Below are 20,662 nucleotides of genomic sequence, written 5' to 3'. Positions count from 1 at the left end.
ATCCATCTGCCTCTGCCTCCTGAGTGCTGGGATTAAAGGAGTGCACCACCACCGCCTGGCTCTATTTTGTCTGTTTCTAATCCATGGCAGTTTAAAGTGGTCTGGTGGCTCTGCCAGCATGAGTATAACCTGACCAAAGGGCTGCTTCACTTGTTTGAAGATATAGGGGTTGGAGCATAAATGAAGCCTTCGGGTTCCATCCTCAACACTCAAAACAAATGAAAAACACAAAAGAAGGCAGTGGGGGGCGGGGCACAACACAGGTGGATAAAAACACTAGCCACTGAGCCTGACAGTCTGGGGTGAGTCTCCAGAACTGAATAGTAGAAGAACTGACTCTTGGGTTGTCTCCTGACTCCATACACGTTCCATGGAGCACACAGACACACACACACACACATAAATGTAAAGGGGGAAGGGGCAGCTGCGGCGGCTCAGGCTAGGTTGCTTGGTTCTCCAGACCACCATTGCACATCTGAAAAACACAAATGTGCCATGTCTCGGACAGTATGACCTGCCCAACAGAGGTGGACATTTGGCACCATCACTTGGTTTTCCCCTGGATTCTGGACCATGTACTTGGGAGTTGGTAGCAAATGTAACTTGGAAGGGAAGGGTTAAAGAATTGAGGGGTGAGGGTTGTAGAGGGGAGGGGGGATGTTTTGTGTGTCACTGGGCCAGCTGAGAGCCAGGGAGTGGCTGCTGCAGAATTCCAAAGAACAGCTGAGCCAGCTGGGGAGGGGCTTGAACTGAGTTAACTCACTCCACATAGCTACAGTTTTGTCTTCCAGAAGTAGTAATAAGAATTTCACATTACTTCTGACTGCTAGTTTGTCCCAGTAAATCCTCTAGGCAGAGAGAGTGTTTGCCCATCCCAGAGCCTGAGAGAAGCAGATATTCCACCTGTCAAAGGAAAAGGCAGGGGTGGGAGCATTGTGAAAGCAAACACCACCACTTGTGCCTTTCACAGTGGACGCAGCACACGGCAGGATGTATGTCTGCTGGCATCTGCTCACTTCCTAACAGTCCAGTTGGTGAGAAGAGGAGCCAGGAGTGGGGAGGGGAAAGACAGGCAGATCCAAATGTTCTAGAGCAGTCCAGGGGCAGGAAGAGGCCACAGGGAGTGAATCAAGCAGCCTGAGGGGCTCTTGCAGAAGTTTTAAAAGTTGATGAACACACAGTCAGGCATCCTGGCAGAGTCTGGAGGTGGAAACCTGAACCCAAGGACAAATACTGTAGCTGTGGAGAAAGCAGGCAATAGGAAGTCAAGTGGGGTTTTCCCAGGGAGTGGCCCTGGTATTCTAGCAGGACTCTGGGAATTCAAGAGCCAGGCAGGGTCCACATCCCAGGAAAATAGAGGTATGTGAATGGACCAGAACAAGACTTGGAGTTGGAGCCAACTAAAATAGCTGTTCTTCAGATATCATCACTACACAAAGCTGAAAGTAGCTGATTTGGACACAGAGTCAGATGTACAAGACTTTCATTGGGAAGGGACATTTTGCTGGTGACAGGACAACTGGTCCATCACGAACACAGTTTAGAAACCTTGGAGAGCTTGGGAAAGAAGGGCAAAGATCATTATACTACCCCATTTGATATGGACTGTGTGTGCCACTCAGCCATATGGCCTGTGGTCTGTATCCACACCAAATGGTGTTGTACTGGGATTAAAGGCATGCGCCACCACCTACCAGCTGACTTTAGTTTCTTATACTACCCAGGGCCACCTGCCCAGGGGCAGCATTGCCCACAGTGGACCCTCCCACATCAAAATGCCCCACAGACTTGTCCACTGACATCTACCTAAAACTGATAATCTCCACGCATCCTTCCCTCCTGACTACATAGCCTCTGGTAACCTATTCTGCAGTCAGCTTCTTATAATTGCATATATGTACTTTTTTTTCAGTGATGATATTTAAATTAAAGATCCCTGGTGTGCTGGGCATTCCTGGCCCACATCTGAGAATGATTTTTTATCTGTTTCGAATGTTCCCAGCACCTGCTAAGGATGACCAATAGCATCTACCACTGGGGCTGGTATGTTGCAAGCGCTAGCTATTTCTGGAAGAAAAGAGTGAGCAAATCACGAATCATCATTAAACACTAAAAATAAATTTTTATAGTGAAAGAGATGCACCTCACTGACATGGCCCCGACCCTCAGTCGTCTATAGAGAAGGCCTTTGAGCTCTGGGTTCTGTCTCTGAGAGACCCAATAGGGAGGAAGGGCTATAGAAAAGACAAGTCAGGGGCCTCTGGGGGGACAACAATCATAGGGTGCCCCTTTCTCCCCCACCTTCTTTCTCCTCACTCATAGGTAAAGTGTGGAACAGAACATTCATTGTTTGTTCTGTTATCTTGGGTAGGGATTTGTTTGGTTGCAAATTAAAGGGTTTGAGGGCATATCTGGTATCTCTGCATTATACACACAAGGGTACAACACAGCTCCCATCCTATAGTGATGGTATCTTTTACAACCAATACAGTCTTTAATGTTTTATTATTTATTGTGTGTGTGTTTGTGTAGGATTGTGCACAATTAGAGAACAACTATCAGGAGGTGACTTCTCTCCTTCCCCAGGGGGATCCAAAATTGAGGTGAGATTCTGTGATAAGTTTTTATGGGATAAACACCTCTACCCACTGAGCCATCTCCTTGGCCTCCAATCTGGTCTTGATAAAAAAACAGTCAGGATCCCAAGGAGGTTGGTCTTTCCTCAGGCCTGTCCTGTGAAGTGTGGGTTCCCAGACCCCTTCCCCAAACCTGTCAGGGAGCTGGATGCCCTAGCCTTATGAAAGGACTATCAGGGATTATCCCCATGAAAGTGTGAGCTGTCTTTGCCAGAAGTCTCTCTCGCTACATGAAGGGCTTTGTTTTTTGTTTTGTTTTGTTCTTGGGACAGGGTTTCACTGTGTATCTCTGGCTGTCCTGGAGCTTGCTTTGTAGACCATGTTGGCCTTTAACTCACAGAAATCCACCTGCCTCTGCCTCCTGAGTGCTGGGATTAAAGGCGTGCGCCACCAACATGGCTGGCTGATTTGATCATTTTATGATGTATACCTGTATCAAGGCAAATGTAACATGGGACACATGTATATATAACCTTTGTCGATTAAAAATAAGTTTTTTTTTAACTTCCTGGATACAAAAATTCTTTAAAATGGAATAGATGCATTGAGGGTACAGCTCTGTGGTAGTACTTGCCCAGCACAGCAGAGACCGCTGTTTCATCCCCAATACTGCAAAAAGTAAAATAAGGGCCAGGCAAGCACTCAGGAGGCAGAGGCAGGCAGATCTCTGTGAGTTCAAGTCCAGCCTGGACTTCAAAGTGAGTTCCAGGATAGTCAGTGCTACACAGAGAAACCCTATCTCAAAAACAAACAAACAAACAAACAAACAAACAAACAAAATCTGGGCATGTGGTAAAACATCTGGGCATGGTGGTACATGCCTGTAATCACGGGAAGCCAAGACAGGAGATCTTGAGTTTGAGGTCAGGCTTAGAATAGGTAAGTAAAGAGTAAGTTTGTAACATACTCAGGTGCCATGCAACAGGTAGCTGCCAGGTTTGGAGGGAGCTCCATTGTGAATTTGTGTAAGCCTTTGCAGGTGCCCTTTCGTCACCAGGTCACTACAGGCTGATGGACTTGAAGTGGACTGTAACTATATCCGTGTGCTCACTGACATGGGTAGGGGTGCCTCATGGATTAGAGAACTTCCAGAAGATCATGTTTGGACAGTGACTTATGGAAGGCACCAGGTACCAGAAGTTCTTAACACAAGCTAAACATGGAGCTGATAGGGGTGAGCAGGCTCTGGCCCCCAGCAGCAGGCCAGGAGCAGAGTCAGAACCACTGCTGCCCTAAACCCAGGCTGCCTTCCCAATGTGCTCATTGAGCTGAAGTCACTGATTTAGACTGTGCTGAGGCCCCAGACCCCAGGATTCCTGAGCCTACCGCATTCAGGGCCTCTCTCCCTCCAGGTGGTCCGAGGATGGTATCTGTGGGCGAAAGGATGAATTTGTATTGGATGTAGGATGGTCAGTATCAGGAGAGAGACCCTTCCAAGTGTGGGGAAGTTGGGGGTGGAGAGGGAGTTGAGTGGAGAGTTGGGACTGGAGGTGAGATGCCAGTGCTGTCCCTCTGCCTCCCTGCCTCAAGCTCCAGGGAGACTTAGAGTTCAAAGTTGCTACTGGCTTTCCAGATACCAAACTAGATGTGGTGGTGGTGGTGGTGGTGGTGTGGGTGGTGGTGTGGTGGTGGTGGTTGGTGGTGGTGGTGGTGGGGGGTGTGTGTGTGTGTGTGTGTGTGGTGTGTGTGTGTGTGTGTGTGTGTGTGTGTGTGTGTGTGTGTGTGTGCTGGGGATTAAATCCCAGGCCTTTTTAAATGCAAAACACATGTTCCACACAAGCTATGTTCCCAGCTTTATAGATATCACTTGTGTGTTCTCAGTCCACTTCCTCAGTATCCTGGACAAGCCTTAGACCTAAGATAGAGCCCTTTCATCCAATTGTAAGCAAGATGATGGAGTCTCAGCTGGGCCCTATTTTTCTCATCTGATAGAACACCTGCTAGTATGTTAATCTTACGAATTCTGTACAGAAACATCCAATAATATGTCTTATTATGTCTTTTCTTCTAACCCTCTTCCACCACAGTGTAGGAGGTAGGCCAGGAGTGAGGAGTCTGCAGAAACCCCAGTAAGTCACATTGTCCCTTATTGAATCCTGGTCATTGTGGTGGTGTTCCTGGCATCTACTTTCTAGCCCAACAGGAAACCACAGGCTCAGATTATAGCCCCAGAATAGATACCCCAGCAAAAGTGGATAATGTCCTTTAAACTGCTCAAGTGACTGAAGATGAAGAGGAGGCCCTTCTCCCCCACTCCTTCCGAACTACATAGCTCCTCTATGGCCACCTCCTACCCTAGCCTCAGCTCCAAGCAAAAGGCAAGGGTAGCATTTACTCGGAGTCAGTAATTACATTGAGCAAAGGCAGCAAGAGCCTAGATGAGAGTTATGAAGCCCCATACAGGGAGCAGGATAGGTTCAGACTCGGGTTTCAGGGCACCTGGGTAAGATTGGGACCTCTTCTCAGCTTCTCCATCACTGGAGATCTCTGCTTTGGGAGGTTCAGGGATAATGAGAAGGCAGGAGAACAGTTTGCTGGGATGATGGGGATAGGAATCCAGTGGGTAAAACAATACCCAAATTTGGAACCATTTGAAAAGCTCTAGAAGAAAAATATTTTTAGATATCTTTCAAAGACAAGTAAATACATTGTTGTAGGGCTACAATTGCTGTCATGACCAAAAGCAGCTTATGGAGGAAATGTTTTGTTTGGCTTACATATTCTGAATCACAATCCACTGAGGGAAGCCAAGACAGGAACTCAAATTGGGCAGGAACCTGGAGGCAGGAACGGATACAGAAACCATGGAAGAGTGCTGCTTACTGGCTTGCTCAGCTTGCTTCCCTATAGAACCTAGGACCACTAGCCCAGGGATGGCCCCATCTACATGGACTGATTGATGGCCCCCATCAATCACTAATTAAGAAAATGCCCTACAGATGGATCTGTTGGAGGTTTTTTCTCAATTAGGGTTCCCTCCTTCCAGGTGACTCTATCCAGGACACAGATGCCCACACACATTCTCTCTCTCTCTTTCTCTCTCTCTCTCTTTTGTATTTTGGGACAAGGTCTCATATAGCCACCTGCCTCAAATGTGATATCTACTCTAGATTGATCTTGAATGTCCAAGTGCTAGGAATACAAGCATGTACTACCACACCCAGTTTTATGAAGTCCCAGGGATTTGACTCGGAGCTTCTGCAAGCATGCAGCTCCACAGAGGGTCTCCTCAGTTTTCACAGATCTAAAAAGAAACCACGAGTGCAAATTGCTGGTCTTGCTGCAATTGCATTTCTGACTGGCCCAGGGGTCAGGAGTTTTCCATATTCTCTGACAGAAAGCATTCTTGTGAGAACACCTGGGGGTTTTTAGCGGCTGCACAGACTACAGGTGCCAGAGAATCCTGGCATCTGAGAGCCTGTCAGATGGTCTCCAAGATAAGCTTTTCGTTTTTGCAAACGAGGAAAGTGGAGCCCAGAGTGTCATCACAGAACCCAAGTGTTATCACCCAAAGCAAGCTGCCCCAGCCATCAGCCAGGACTCATTCCTGAATCCTTACGGATACCCTGATTTTCACCTGCTGGTGTTTCCCCCTGTTCTTGGGTGAGATCTCTGCCAGATGAGCATCCATGAGATTCCAGAACATTCTATATTCCCTGGTGTCAGGACATGCCTGCCCTTCCTGTTGTGATCAGTCCTTATGGGTTAGTGATGGCATCTGAATACAGGATGAGACTGCCTGCTGAAGAATTGGGGACAGCCTCCAGGATGGAATGCCCAGCAGTAGTAAAGCCATTTGCTGAGGTCAAGAACAGACTCAAGGGCCATCATATCAGAAATTTGGGGTCTTGGGCATCACAGTTGTCGGGCACTCCCTCATCTCCGAGGGGCCCCTTGTCTCTGAGACTAGAAAGACGAGCTCTTTGGGTCGCTTTCCTCCTAGTCCTCTCCCTGCAGCGGCACTGAGCCTGTGTGCTTGCGCACCTCCCTTTTGACAGCGCTCAGTTTTGTTTTGCTTTTTTTCCAAAGTGAGGGAGTGAGGGTGATAGGGAGCCCAGCCCTAGCGGGCAAGCGCTTTCCAACCGCGTTAGGAATTAGAGGCTGTGTGGGTGAGGCTGTTGTTAGTCAAATGCAGCGGTGGAGTCACTTTATGGATGGTTTTGGAGAGGCAGGCGGAGAGGTGCAAGCTAAATACGCGTGCCTGGGGTAGAGAGACACCACGAATCCACCGGGTCCCAAAGATCGCTTTCCACCCGCAGGGCTATGGGTGGCTCCCTCAGCTCTCCAGGGACAATTGTAACTCATCCAGTTAGCAGGTGACCAATAAATAGCCTGGGTTCCAGGCTCCTCGGGGTACCAACAGCACCGAGGAGACAACAAAGGGTGGTGCGGTGAGATTTTAGGGCTTCCCATCACCTCCTCCTCGGGAGTTCCCGCCAGTCCGCCCTGCTACTCCAGGCCGGGCCCGCAGGGTTCCAGCTGTCGGAACCGCGAGCCCAGGGCTAGGATAAGTCCACTAGTCTTTGGGTAAGGGGCGGGGACTGCAAGCGGGACAGCCCACTGCCATTGGCTGGGAAGATAAGGGCGGAGGGCCGAGCGGGGTCGAGTCCCGGGAACGCGCAGCCGGCTGCAGTCCCGCCGCCGTCGGGAGAGCCAGCGCCCGAGCGCAGACGCGCCCGCCATGAGGGAGATTGTGCACATCCAGGCGGGCCAGTGCGGGAACCAGATCGGTACCAAGGTGGGCCCGGGCGCGCGTTCCGCTCCCGAGGGTTGGGCAGTGAGTGTCGCCGGCCTCGGAAGACCTCGCTTTGCTCCTCGGAGCCAGGCTGACCCTGTGCACTCCTGGGGGGTGGGGAGACAAGGGGGGGGGGGAGACAAGTCCCGGAGAGCCCGCTCTGTGTCCCCGCGGCCAGACCCGGGATCCAGCTCAGAGAGTGGGCCACCGGTCCCGGGATCCGGCTCGAAGTGGGCCACCAGTCCCAGCTGCGGGATCCAGAGAGTGGGCTCCGAGGACAAGACCTGAGAGTGGACCACCGGTCCCGAAGAGTGCGCCCTCGAGAGCTGGCCCCGGGGAGTGAGCCCCAGGTTCCTGCAGCTGGCCCCGGTGACCCGGCCGGGAGAGTGGGCCACGGGTCTCAGCGGACTAACCCGGGATTCCGACCCTGAGTCTGGGGGCTCGGGGAGCCGGCTCCGCAGAGCTGGCCACAGGTCCCGGGGCGGGGGTGGGGGTCCCTGGATGGCGGGGCTCCCTGGATGGCGGGGCTCCCTGGGCTCCGGGTCTGACTCTCTGTCCCTTCGCTGCCCTCTCGCAAGTTTTGGGAAGTGATCAGCGATGAGCACGGCATCGACCAGGCCGGAGGCTACGTGGGCGACTCAGCGCTGCAGCTGGAGCGGATCAGCGTCTACTACAATGAGTCATCTTGTGAGTCGCACGGCTGCGGGCCGTCTCCCCTCCCCCCCCGCCCCCCCCGCCGCGCCACCCGGCCTCCGGCGCCGGCACCTGGCCTTCCCTCCTGCCTTTCGGACTTGTCCCGACAGGACCCGACAGTCCCCAGCCGGGACCTCGGGCTACCCAGAGAGGGAGGCGCTCGGGGTGCGGTCCGGGCGCCCGGAGAGTTAGCTCAGGGAAAAGTTCGGGCGGGATGGAGTTGATGCCCGGCCACTCCCTCACTCCCCCTGCAGCGGGAAACCCGCCCTAGGTCTTTTCAAACTGTGGGATCCCGCCTATCCTGAAGGCCCAGAGGCTTGAACCAGACAATCCGTTGAGGTTGTGAAATCACCTCCGCACTCCCAGGCCATCCTTTTTCTTAAGCTTTTAAAGAATGGAGCAGAGTAACCGAATGGAAGGGAACTTTAAATGCTACACTTATTAGGGATCTAATTTTGATCCCTAACTTTGAGAAGCACTTTGTTTAAGTGATTTTTCTGGTCCTTCACCTGAAATTATGTTCGTTTGACCCTAAAACTGCAGAGAGCTCTAGTAATTAATGGGGAGATTAGTAAAATTCCAGACCCTAAGTAATACCAGTTTGGGAATAATCGCCTGTGTCCTTTGAACACTATAGTAACTTTTATCATATAAGTGTGACACACACAAGTTGCAAACCAAAGGAATCCCCAGAAATGACAGTGCAGGCACTCCCGTGGCATGACATTAATAGTCTCTGGAGTCACCAGATTTTTAGTCACTTCCCACCTGTTCATGCCGAGCTGAGGAGGGTGGTAGACATGAATCATGGGATGTTGTTCATTTAAGTAGACCTGGAACGCCTAGACAATGGAGGTTCCAGGCAGCTGGAAGAGAACCGCCAGTGTACACTGCACTTCCTCTTAAACATGGGTGACCTCAGTGACACTCTTTCCTCAATTTGGCTATGTGCAGAGTGGTGGTGGAGCACTCCCTCTTCTGAAGCCCATCCTCACTGGGAACTACAGATTGCCCTGGTGTCATGCAGGGCTACACGAGCCCACTCTTACTTACATGAGTGAAGTTCTAGGGACACAGGACTCCTGGATGGCACCCAGGAGAGCTGCTCAGACCGCTTGAATGCACGTACATCCACACACATGAATGAAGCAGGTGCCAAAAAGCAGATGGAAGGGCAGTTAGCTGCCACAGACCTTGTTCATTTCCACGTAGCTAGAGAAGCACGGCTGTGTAATGGGAACAGAGGGCCAGGTGAACTGGAAAATGCTGTAGGCAGGAGGGTCGATTTCTCACTGGTTCTGCCTAGTAGTCCCTCATCCCTGGGCTAAGATTTTGTGAGTGAAAGCACAGTGCTCTCTTTGAAAAGGCACTGGTTATCCCAGCCAGGCAGCTCTGAGTTAGTGGGACTTGCTGAAATAAAGTCAGTTTTTCCAGAAACCCGGAAGTAACTCTTGTGGGCTTTTCCCCCTCCAGCTCAGAAGTATGTGCCTAGGGCTGCGCTGGTGGACTTGGAACCCGGCACTATGGACAGTGTGAGGTCTGGGCCTTTTGGGCAGCTCTTCCGGCCTGACAACTTCATCTTCGGTAGGTTGTGTCTTGTTTGCTTGCTTTTCTCACTGACTGTTTCATGTTTATTGAGCTGCCTGGGGTTGAACCCAGGGATAGAATTGGGATTGTCCACTTGTGGCACCCTGTAGATAGTCAAAAGGCTTCAGAGTTTGGAGCACGCTGAATTTTCAGGCTAGGGATGCTGAACCATAGCTCATGAAAGGCAGTGTATTCCAGGGAAACGGGAGAATGTATCATAAAAAAAAAAAAAAAATCTGTGTCCTGGCCACCTCTTCAGAAAGCCCCAGGCAGACACAGTTTGAGGGGGTAACAGGCAATCCTATTACCTGAACCATTGCTGAGAAGAAATATGGGAGCTCCAGTATTCCCTGTGAGGCTGAGTAGCCATAGACCAAAGTCACTTAAACAATCGAGCTAAAACACCCAGATGTTACTGTGTTTAAAAACCAAACACTACTTTGGGGGGTGTTGTAGCATACACCAATGCTGAACCCCCAGCATTGGGGAGGCAGAGGTAGGTGAGTCTCTGTGAGTTTGAGGTCAGCCAGAGCTACATAGGCCATATCTGAAAAATGGAAAAGAAGGTGGCATATTATAGGCCGACGGAATAAGCAGACAGGGTCACAGTCGAGAGTCTAGCACACTGCCACCAGCCCTCTCTCTGGCCCTTCCACTCCCTACACAACTTTAGGCTGGTTGTCGAACCTTCATGGGGACTGTCTAGTCCTTAGAGAGACAGAATTGAATGGGTAGGTATGTAGGATGCCACAGAAATGGCCCCACATAGAAACTGCGATTTTTGCCTCCTACAAAGCTTTTGTGCTTGGTTCTGTTCTAAAGAAGGAATATGATCATGTGTGCATGCCCGTAATCCCATGCAGGCCTGTAATCCCAGCACTCAGAGGTGGAGGCAGGAGGATCAAGAGATCTGGCTACCTCAGAAGCTTGAAGCCAACCTAGAGCTACATAAGATCTGTATCAAACACAACAAAAGACCTACCTTGGGTGACACTTGTTACAGCAGCAAAGAGTGACATGCTTTACACAGATTGGTACCAACAACTTCCAGTTAGTAAGTCCTGTAGTCTTGGCAGCAAGTTTCCCTGAGCCTGTCTTGGGTACTGTGTAGCCTGGAAGAGAAACAAGATGGTGGCCAACCATGGCTCTGTGACCTTCGTGTATTGTTTACCTTCTCTGAGCTTCTTCAGCTTCATGGTCTGAGAGGCAGATGGAGCCCTTCCCTAGTATCTGATCGGAAGGGCCCCTTCACGAACCTTGAAGTTCTGAGCTCTTATGAGAATCTGAGTTGAGGTAATGGCAGTGGATAAAGCACTTGCCTTAGCCTGAGCAGAATTTAAACCCCAGAGACTATGTGGAGGCAGACATGGCAGCGACATGGAGATGAGAGAGAAGGGTGCAGGACTCAGCAGAAGCCCACAGGCAGGGAGACTGGGGGTTGAAGCAATGAGAGACTTTATCTCAAATAAATGGAAGATTGTCTATGACCTCCACAAGTGTGCATAGGGGTATTGCTACACTGCCCCCCTCCTGAATGAGCAGTGTTTTCAGGTGTTCTGGCAAGGGTGAGAAGATTGGTAGTGATTGAGAACAGGGTCTCACATAGCCACAGCTGGTTTCAAACTCCTTATGTAGCTGAAGATGACTTTGAACTGAGCCTCCTGCCTCCCCCTCACAGGTGCTGGGATTAGAGCCGATGGCCTTCATGCCTGGTTGATGCTGTGTGGGAAGGGATTCAGCACAGCCCTTCACAAGTGCAGTCAGCTGGGAGGGGGATTCAGTTAAGCTGAGGACCCATTTCACTCTGGGTTTCTGGCAACTAAATTCATTTTCTTTTAACCCCCTCTGGCAATTAAATCCACGTAAGGAAGTGACCCCATGTCTCTGTCCCTGAAAGAGTTTAAATGCCCCTCCATTGTAAACCAATGTTATTTTTACTTTGCCTTTATTTCCAGCAAAATCCAGCACAATCACATTATCAACCCCCAAAAAACAAACAAACAAACAAACAAAAACCAAAAAACAAACTATAAATCAGCTAGGAAAGGCAGAGGCAGGTGGATCTGAGTTTGAGGCCATCCTGGTCTACAGAGCAAGTTCTAGGACAGCCAGGGCTATATAGAAAGACCCTGTCTCAAAGAAAAAGAAAAAAGTACTAAAACCATTTCACCTGCTGTCCATCTCCATGTAATCAGAGTCAGCTTTGGAGACTACCTTAACCTGTCTTTATTCTGATAGTCTTCTGTTTTAAAATTATACCATTATGTAGATTTTTTTCACTGAATACTATAAACCATGTTCCATGTTAGTGTATAGTTCTAAGATCTGTAGTTTTAATTGGGACATAATGTAATTCATGGTAACTAATTCTCAACATTATGAGGCCAGTTCTCAGTAGCTATTTGACAAGGAGGCAGTGTTTGCTCCTATATAGAATACAGTAATGAGGTGGCTGGGAAGAGGGCTTCACTGGTAGAGGGCTTGCTTTGCAAGCATGAGGACCTGAATTCAGGTCCCTGACAGCCCAGCACTCCAGTGCATACCTATAATCCCAGTGCCAGGGGATGGAGCCAGGTGGACACCTGGGGTTTATTCAGCTAGCCAATCTAGCCAAATCAGAGTTCCAGTTAAGTCAGAGACCTGATGGAGGAAGAGACCCAGTATGGCTCTCTGGCCTCTACTCATGCATGCACACATGCACCCACATGCATGTGTACACCCACAAACAGACTACTGTAATGATCTGGGAGTGATGGGATGGGCCTGGAATCCCAGCACTTTGGATGCCGAGGCAGAGAGTTTGGGAGTTTGAAGCCAATCTGGGGTATGTGAGACCTTGCCTTAAACAAGCAAACCAAAAGAATGCTGTGAGAATTGAAGGATACTGGCTTAGTGGTCAGGAGCACCTGCTGTTCAACCGAGAGAACTGGAGCGCAGATCTCAGCCCTCACATACCAAGCCTAACATCCCACACATACTTGTAAAAGCTCCAATAGGAGTAGAGACAGGAGGATTGCTGACTTCCAGCCTTGGGGAGTGTGTGTGGGGGGACACAACGGAAGCCCCAGGTTCAGAGAAGGACCCTGCCGCAAGTGGACAGAGAGTAATAGAGGATAACTGGCACCTTTCTCTGACCTCTACACATGTATGTTTTCACACATGCACATGTGTGCATACATAAATCATTTTTAAAAAAGAGCATGAGCATATTGGCCCACAGAAGTTCCTTTTCTGACTTTGATTTCTGAGTAGACTCTTGAAAGTATAATAAACAGTTAGGAAGACTTGGAGGCTTCCCATGGGATAAATGCTACCACAGTACATACAACTTACCTCTGCCTTTGCCTGGACTTTAAACTTAAGTTGATACCCAAGTACTTCTCCTAGCAGTGACATAGTGCTCTCAGAACTGCTTTATCAGGATTGGGGTGTGGCTTGGTGGCAGAGCTCGTGCTTAGGATATAGGAAGTCCTGGGTGTGATCCCCAGGACTACAAAAACAAAGAAAAAAAGAAAGTTATAGAAATCACCAAAACAACCCTGGAAGTGGCCGTTCTGTGTATAAAGTATCTGCCAAAAAGAGAACCTTAGACACAGCTCACGAGGCTCGCCCCAGAAAAACCTGAAGATCTGTGTTCAAATAGCTGTCTAACACTTCCCATGAGGAAGGCACATACCCCACCCCTGCTCTTTGAGAGAACATAGGAAGCTCATTTCTGGCTCTGCACTGCTCATGATGTTCAAGTTACATTGGGATTTCTAGAATGTTGGTGTCTGTCTTCACGTGGGTAGCAGAAGCGTGGGTAGTCAACATGTTATTATCCGTAACCTTTTACATGTCTTATAAGTCTGTTGTAAAGGCAAGGTCAGGTTCCTTGGAGGTGTGTGGCGAAGGCAATGACTTGTTCACAGCATAGCCGTGGCTTCTCTGCAGCTTTTCTTGGTCCAGGCTGACCATCTATCTGCCTGCCATAGTCCCAGGTAGAGCTCAAAGGCCCACCTGGCCTGGGTTGTTGTGCCCCAGTTGCAGCCCTGTTATGAAACTTGGTCATCCCAAACTCTGGGTTATGGGAAGGCAGCAGTTCCTTTGTAGTTGCCAGTTTTCAAACTGAAAAGCAGGGCTTTTTGTTTTGTTTTTTGAGACTGGATTTCTCTGTATAACAGCCCTGACTGTCCTGGAACTGGCTCTGTAGACCAGGCTGGGCTTGAACTCGGAGATCAACCTGCCTCTGCCTCCCATGTGCTGGGACTAAAGTTGTGTGCCACCACAACCCAGCATAAACGTAGGAGGTTTTTATCCTCACCTTTCTAGATGTTGATACCTGGATCAGCAAGAGCAAACACAGCTCAAGGCAGAGACATATATGTCATCATTTAGTTTTCTAGTTAACCCTATATATCCTCAAAACTATTAGAAAATGGCATTGGGGACTATGGAGAGGGCTAAGTCAGTAAAGAGCTTGCTGTATAGGCATGAGGTCTAAGCTCCATCCTCAGCATCCATTTAAAGCAAAAAAAGCTGGGTACAGTGAGTGTGTACAGTCGGTCATCTCTGGGTTTAATGTGAACTTGTCCAAAAACACTGAGGGAGGAAGATACTTCAACCTCTGGCCTGTACACTGTCCACACTACCAGGTACACAGTGTGCACACAAACACAGGTGAAGAAAATGACATTTGTCATTTAAAGCTCTCCCCAAATTCTGGCTGGCCTGGAACTTGAATCTACCATACCCAGGCTTTTTTTTTTTTTTTTTTTTTTTCCATTTCTATTTTGGTGGTGGTGTGTGTGGGGTGTATGTATGGGTATGCACAAGGCCAGAAGGTGTTGAATCCTCTGGAGCTTGAGTTAATGGGCAGCTGTGAGCCACCTGAGTCTCTGAAAGAGCAGCAGTAGGTGTTCTTAACCACTGATCTCTTCATAACCCCCTCCCTCGCTGTTAAGAATGTATTTATTTGCTCCCAATGGGCGGTGGAGGCGCATGCCACAGAGAACCCCCCCCCCAAAAATGTATTTATTTGAGTCAGGGTCTCACTATGTAGCCCTGGCTTGCCTGGAACTTTCTATATAGACCAGGAGTTCTGCTTGCCTCTCCCTCCTAAGAACTGGGACTAAAGGCCATGCTACCATGCTTTTAACCTCTGAGCTATCTCTCCAGCCCCAAGAGACCCTGTCTTTAGAAAACAAAAATTGCCACTTGTCTAGAATGCTTATTTTATATTTCTTTGTTATGGCTATACCAATGGGCCAGTGAACTCATGCTGACTCTGTAGGTTCTGGGGATCTGAACTCATGTCCTCATTCGGAATTGTCTAATTACAGCTGACTCGGGGATGGTTCATTTTCACTGCTTCACAGCTCTTGGGCAGCTTTGGTAAATTAATATAGACCATGGTCAAGCAGGGCTTAGTGAGCGGAAGAATGCAAGTAAGGACCTGTCCCCAGCACCAAAAGACTGAATCAATAAGCCCGTGTCATTTCAGTTCTGGAATAGTTTGAATGGTTTAAAGAACACAATTGGTGCTGGGTGTAGTGGCATACACTTTTTGTTCCAGCATGTGGGAGGCAGAAGCAGGTGGATCTCTGAGTTTGAGGTCAGCCTGGTCTACCTAGTGAGTTCCAGGACAGCTAAAGCTACCTACTGAGACCCGTTTCAAAAAAAAAAGGATGTGTGTGTGTTTGGGGGGGCACTAAATGCATCAGTAATATATAATTTTAAAAAGTGAGAGTTACTTACATTGAGTTCCCAGTGATAATGATCATATGTTTTCAAAACTGCTTTTTCTTAATTGCTGGTTGCACAGCAGTCATGCCAGGGAGACTGGGAAGGAAGCTAAGTGCCAGACAGGCTGTTTCCTTAAAGCCCCATCGTGGATTTCCAGTTTTCCTTCAGATGGAGGACTAGCTAAGGAGCCAGGGAGCACAGAGAGCTGGAATACTTAGTTCTTCACCCAGCGTGAGTTGGAGGAAAACCAGAGGGTGGACTGTGAGGAAACCCTAGGCGCCTTCAGAGTGCCTGCCAAGCCTCAGGGTTTTGCAGCCTGTGTTTAACAAGCTGGAGTCACTGATTAATGGCCCAATGCATCATGTAGCTGTTCAACTTATGACCCCCAAATATTTAAGCAGGGATGATGTGTTGCTATGAGACAGTGGCAAAATATTTTTAAAAGTCGCCAGCTTCCTTCTTTTGTCAAGAGTAGAGAATACTTTGGGGCTAATCTGTGCTATGAATAGGGAGGAATCTAAGTTGCCGGGGGAGTTCAGATTCCCTGTAACACCTACAGCTTTGAGCGAGTTTGAAGTGAGGTCCTGCGTCTTGCCTGCAGCTGCCTTCTGTGCTTTCTGCTCTTTGAATGAACGGCCGGGGCTCCAGCACTGTGCAGTCTTCCTGTAGAGCAGTGATGGGTCAAGCCTACATTCTGAGTTGCCTGAGGGTTTGTTGTTCTCATTGCCTGTCTTGGGCTCTGGCCTGGCCTGCTGCCTTGTGTGGGAAGGGGCAGACACGAGTTTGTGGGTGCTCATGAAGACAATGACTATCTGTGCTGCCCAGTGTTTTGTCATCTTGACTAAAGCTAGAGTCATTTGGGATTAGAGAATTGCAATTGAGAAAATCCCCCCCCCACCAGGGGTGTGTGATTGCTCTCTCCCTCTAATACATATATATCTTTTTTGTTTGAGACAGGATTTCTCTGTGTAGCTCTGGCTGTTCTGGAACTCACTCTGTAGAACAGGCTGACCTTGAACCCACAAAGATCTGCCTCCTGAGTGCTGGATCTAAACACATACACTACCACCTCTCAGCCAGTGGGGTATTTTCTTGATTAATGACTGGTGTGGGAGGCCCAGCCCATTGTGGGTGGTGCCACCCCTGGGCAGGTGGTCCTGGGTTCTATAAGAAAGCAGGCTGAGTAAGCCAGTAAACAACACCCTCCATGACCTCTGCATCAGCTGCAGCCTCCAGGTTCCTGCCTTGAGTTCCTGTCCTGACTTCCTTTCATGATAGACTATAAATCTTAAGGTGAAGCAAACACTCTCCTCCCCAAGTTGCTTTTGTTCATAGTCTTAATACCACCTTAGTCTCAGAAGACACCCAGCCTGGCTTCACTTGGCAGGATGGAAGAGAACTGTGTGTAAGAGAAGAGGCCCATCCTAGACAAGCTTAGACCAGAGAAAGGCAAAGCAAGAAAATAGCTACCTGAGAGGCTAGAAGGGGCAGTGTGCCTAGTAGGTATGCTGTAGTCATGGAGCAGGTGTCTGTCCAGATCACTGTGGAGCCATGCAGCAGCTCTGTCAATTGACCTGGAACCTCAGCACACCCAGTGGAACATAGAAGTGAGAGTCTAGTGCCCTCCCGAGGCTGGTAAAGTCGGGGGGTGGGGGGCGGGGGGACCTGGGCAGGTGTCTGCCAGAAACTTACATTTATTTATTTATTTTTAACTTTATGTGCATTGGTGTGAAGGTGTCAGATCCCCTGGACTGGAGTTACATGCAGTTGTGAGTTGCCGTGTGGGAATTGAACCCAGGTCTTGTGGAAAGTCAATCAGTGCTCTTTTTTTGTTGTTTCTTTTTATTGTTGTTTTTTCGAGACAGGTTTTCTCTGTGGCTTTGGAGCTTATCCTGGCACTCGCTCTGTAGACAAAGCTGGCCTCAAACTCTCAAGAGATCCTCCTGCCTCTGCCTCCAAGTGCTGGAATTAAAGGTGTGTGTCACCACAACCCTGCCGGAAATCAGTGCTCTTAATAGCTGAGCCATCTCTCTAGCCTAGAAACTTACCTTTTAATATTGAAATGTGCTTAAAGTTTTCATTAGAGTAAATTCAAAGAGTCTCCACATGCCCTTCCTAACATCTCACAAGTGACTAGTGTGACAGCAGGGACCTCCTCAGCTCCACAGTGGCCATGACATTAGGCAGATAACTAGTGTCATAGATGGTTGGGATTTTCTATGTACATTCACTCGTACATGTTTGCACACACAACTGATTCTGTGTTCAGGAAATGAAAAGTTTCTCAGTAAAGAAGCCTGTCCGGTAGAATGAGCTGCCCTACAAAACACAGACTGATTAGATGGTTTCTCCTGGCTACTTGAACTGTTGATAAAACTCAAAACTCTTGTAGCCCTATTAGGCTCCTTTCCACTACTGGACTGGATATAATTTGAAGGTAGGAATCGTGTCTGTGCTTGTCTTCAATTATAGATGAAAAATCAGTAGTTCCTAGGAAAATGTACAATAATATTCCTAGAAAAATGGGTAATAAATGAGGAGCCCTGTTCATATTAAAAGTCATTACTGTTTTGAAGCTGGGTGTAGTGGCATATAATTTTGCCTCAGCGTTCCCAGTTGCAAAGGCAGGCAGATCTGAGTTCAAAGCCTAGCCAGGCAGTGGTGGTGCACACCTTTAATCCCAGCACTTTGGAGGCAGAGACAACCGGATCTGAGTACGAGGCTAGGCTCTGGTCTACAAAGCAAGTTCCAGAACAGACTCCAAAGCTACACAAAAACCCTGTCTCGAAAAACCCCAGCCTAGACTAACTAAGGGGCTCCAGGATGGCAGGGTTACAATAGCCCTGTCTTAAAACAAATTACTATCTTGAGAAGACTAAGTATTTGTAGCCTGGCGGTAGTGGGACATGTGTTTAGTTGGGAGGCAGAGGCAGGCGGATCTCTGAGTTTGAGGCCAGCCTAGTCTACAGAGCAAGTTCCAGGACAGCCAAGGATACACAAAGAAACCCTGTCTTGAACGCCTCCCCAAGTATTTGTATATAGTGCAGGTTTCAAATCCTTTATCCCCAAATCCTTGAAACCAGATGTTTTTTGGCATGTTAAAATATTTTCATATGTTTAAGAAGCAAGCTTCCTTGCTGGTGGGATAGAAAACATGAATTATGTTTACTGTACACTTTATACACAGACCCTGAAGGTAGTTCTAAACAGAATTTTCAGTGCTTCTGCACTGACTGACATGAGGTCAGGTATGGAATTTCCCACTCATGGCATCAGATCAGTATTCAAAGTCTGGGGTTTGCTTGAAAAAAAAAAAAAAGTCTGGGTTTGAAGTGTTTTGGATTTTCAGATCAGTGCAAAGTTCAGAAAGCTCAAAAGAGGGAAGGTATATAACTGATGTGTATATCCTGTCCTCTTGGAACTTTTAATCATGGGCCAAAATGATTTAAAAATAAGATCAGCTGGGCAGTGGTTAGGAGGCAGAGTTTGAGGCCAGCCTGGTCTACAGAGTGAGTTCTAGGACAGCCACAGTGGTCACACAGAGACACCCTGTCTAAATAGAGAAATGTAGAAATAATATCAGAGCCTGGTCTGGTGGGGCTACATAAGTAGGCTGACTCAAAAGAAACATTACCAGGTCAAGACAAATGTATCTTAAACTTTTACATATAGATTTGTTTATCATTAGTTTAATGTCCTGAGGTTGATTCCAGGTCCAGGACCTCTGCACGCTAAGTGCACTCTTCTCATGAGAGGGCCCCCACCCCTGTGTACATAGTTGACCTATCTAAAGAGGTACCAGGTCTGCTTATGTTTTCTAGGCACTGTGATGGGAACCTGTTGCCCGGTTCCTGTTCCTTTGCTTTAATCTCTTACACTCAGAAAATATTGATTGTGGAAAGCAGGTCACTGATGTCCTCTCTGGAATCTTGCCGTCTTGCAGGACAGACGGGCGCCGGGAACAACTGGGCCAAGGGCCACTACACTGAGGGCGCCGAGCTGGTGGACTCAGTGCTGGATGTGATTCGCAAGGAGTGTGAACACTGCGACTGCCTGCAGGGCTTCCAGCTCACCCACTCGTTGGGCGGCGGCACAGGATCAGGCATGGGCACCCTGCTCATCAGCAAGATCCGGGAGGAGTACCCGGACCGCATCATGAACACCTTCAGCGTCATGCCGTCGCCCAAGGTCTCAGACACCGTGGTGGAACCTTACAATGCCACATTGTCGGTACACCAGCTGGTAGAGAACACTGACGAGACCTACTGCATCGACAACGAGGCCCTCTACGACATCTGCTTCCGCACTCTCAAGCTGACCACACCCACGTACGGGGACCTCAACCATCTGGTGTCTGCCACCATGAGCGGTGTCACCACATCCCTGCGTTTTCCCGGCCAGCTCAACGCTGACCTGCGCAAGCTGGCTGTGAACATGGTGCCCTTCCCACGCCTGCACTTCTTCATGCCCGGCTTCGCCCCACTCACAGCCCGGGGCAGTCAGCAGTACCGTGCCCTGACAGTGCCCGAGCTCACACAGCAGATGTTCGATGCCAAGAACATGATGGCTGCCTGCGACCCACGCCACGGCCGCTACCTGACCGTTGCCACCGTCTTTAGGGGCCCCATGTCCATGAAGGAGGTGGACGAGCAGATGCTGGCCATCCAGAACAAGAATAGCAGCTACTTTGTGGAGTGGATCCCCAACAACGTTAAAGTGGCCGTGTGTGACATCCCACCCCGGGGCCTGAAGATGGCTTCCACCTTCATTGGCAATAGCACTGCCATCCAGGAGCTATTCAAGCGCATCTCCGAGCAGTTCTCGGCCATGTTTCGCCGCAAGGCCTTTCTGCACTGGTTCACCGGCGAGGGCATGGACGAGATGGAGTTCACCGAGGCTGAGAGTAACATGAACGACTTGGTGTCTGAGTACCAGCAGTATCAGGACGCCACGGTCAACGACGGGGAAGAAGCTTTTGAAGATGAGGATGAAGAAGAGATCAATGAATAGGGGGCCTTTAAGATGCTATGGTGCACACCTGCTCTTAGCCCTGATGGTGTGAGCACGGTGCCCTGGTCTACACATCACAGGCCCCTCTCAACCAAATACACACCACTGTTCCCCAGGTTATCTGGAACAGGACACTTTCCTTTACCAGACAATTGACAGTCCTACCAGACCAGGGTGATTTCATACAGGAACACTGAAAGCAAAGTTAGGGGGCTGTAAAAGGCTGAAGACAGAGACCACCTTCCGTTAAGTGCCCAGCCATCAGAGTTAGCAGGGA

The 20,662-nt window shown here is 49.0% G+C and overlaps 1 protein-coding gene across 1 annotated transcript; it reads left to right on the top strand.

Annotated features, from left to right (window-relative positions):
* The first annotated feature begins 7,317 nt into the window (after nucleotides 1-7,317).
* Tubb6 (tubulin beta 6 class V) lies at nucleotides 7,318-20,415 on the top strand. Its single transcript, NM_001246791.1, is given in 4 exon segments — nucleotides 7,318-7,374; nucleotides 7,950-8,058; nucleotides 9,538-9,648; nucleotides 19,319-20,415. Coding segments are annotated over 4 exon segments (1,344 nt in total). The 3' UTR covers nucleotides 20,386-20,415.
* The last annotated feature ends 247 nt before the right edge of the window (nucleotides 20,416-20,662 follow it).

The sequence above is a fragment of the Cricetulus griseus genome, chromosome 2 (genome assembly GCF_003668045.3).
Source record: "Cricetulus griseus strain 17A/GY chromosome 2, alternate assembly CriGri-PICRH-1.0, whole genome shotgun sequence".
NCBI classification, from domain to species: domain Eukaryota; kingdom Metazoa; phylum Chordata; class Mammalia; order Rodentia; family Cricetidae; genus Cricetulus; species Cricetulus griseus.
This window is presented reverse-complemented; position numbering and strand designations above follow the sequence as displayed.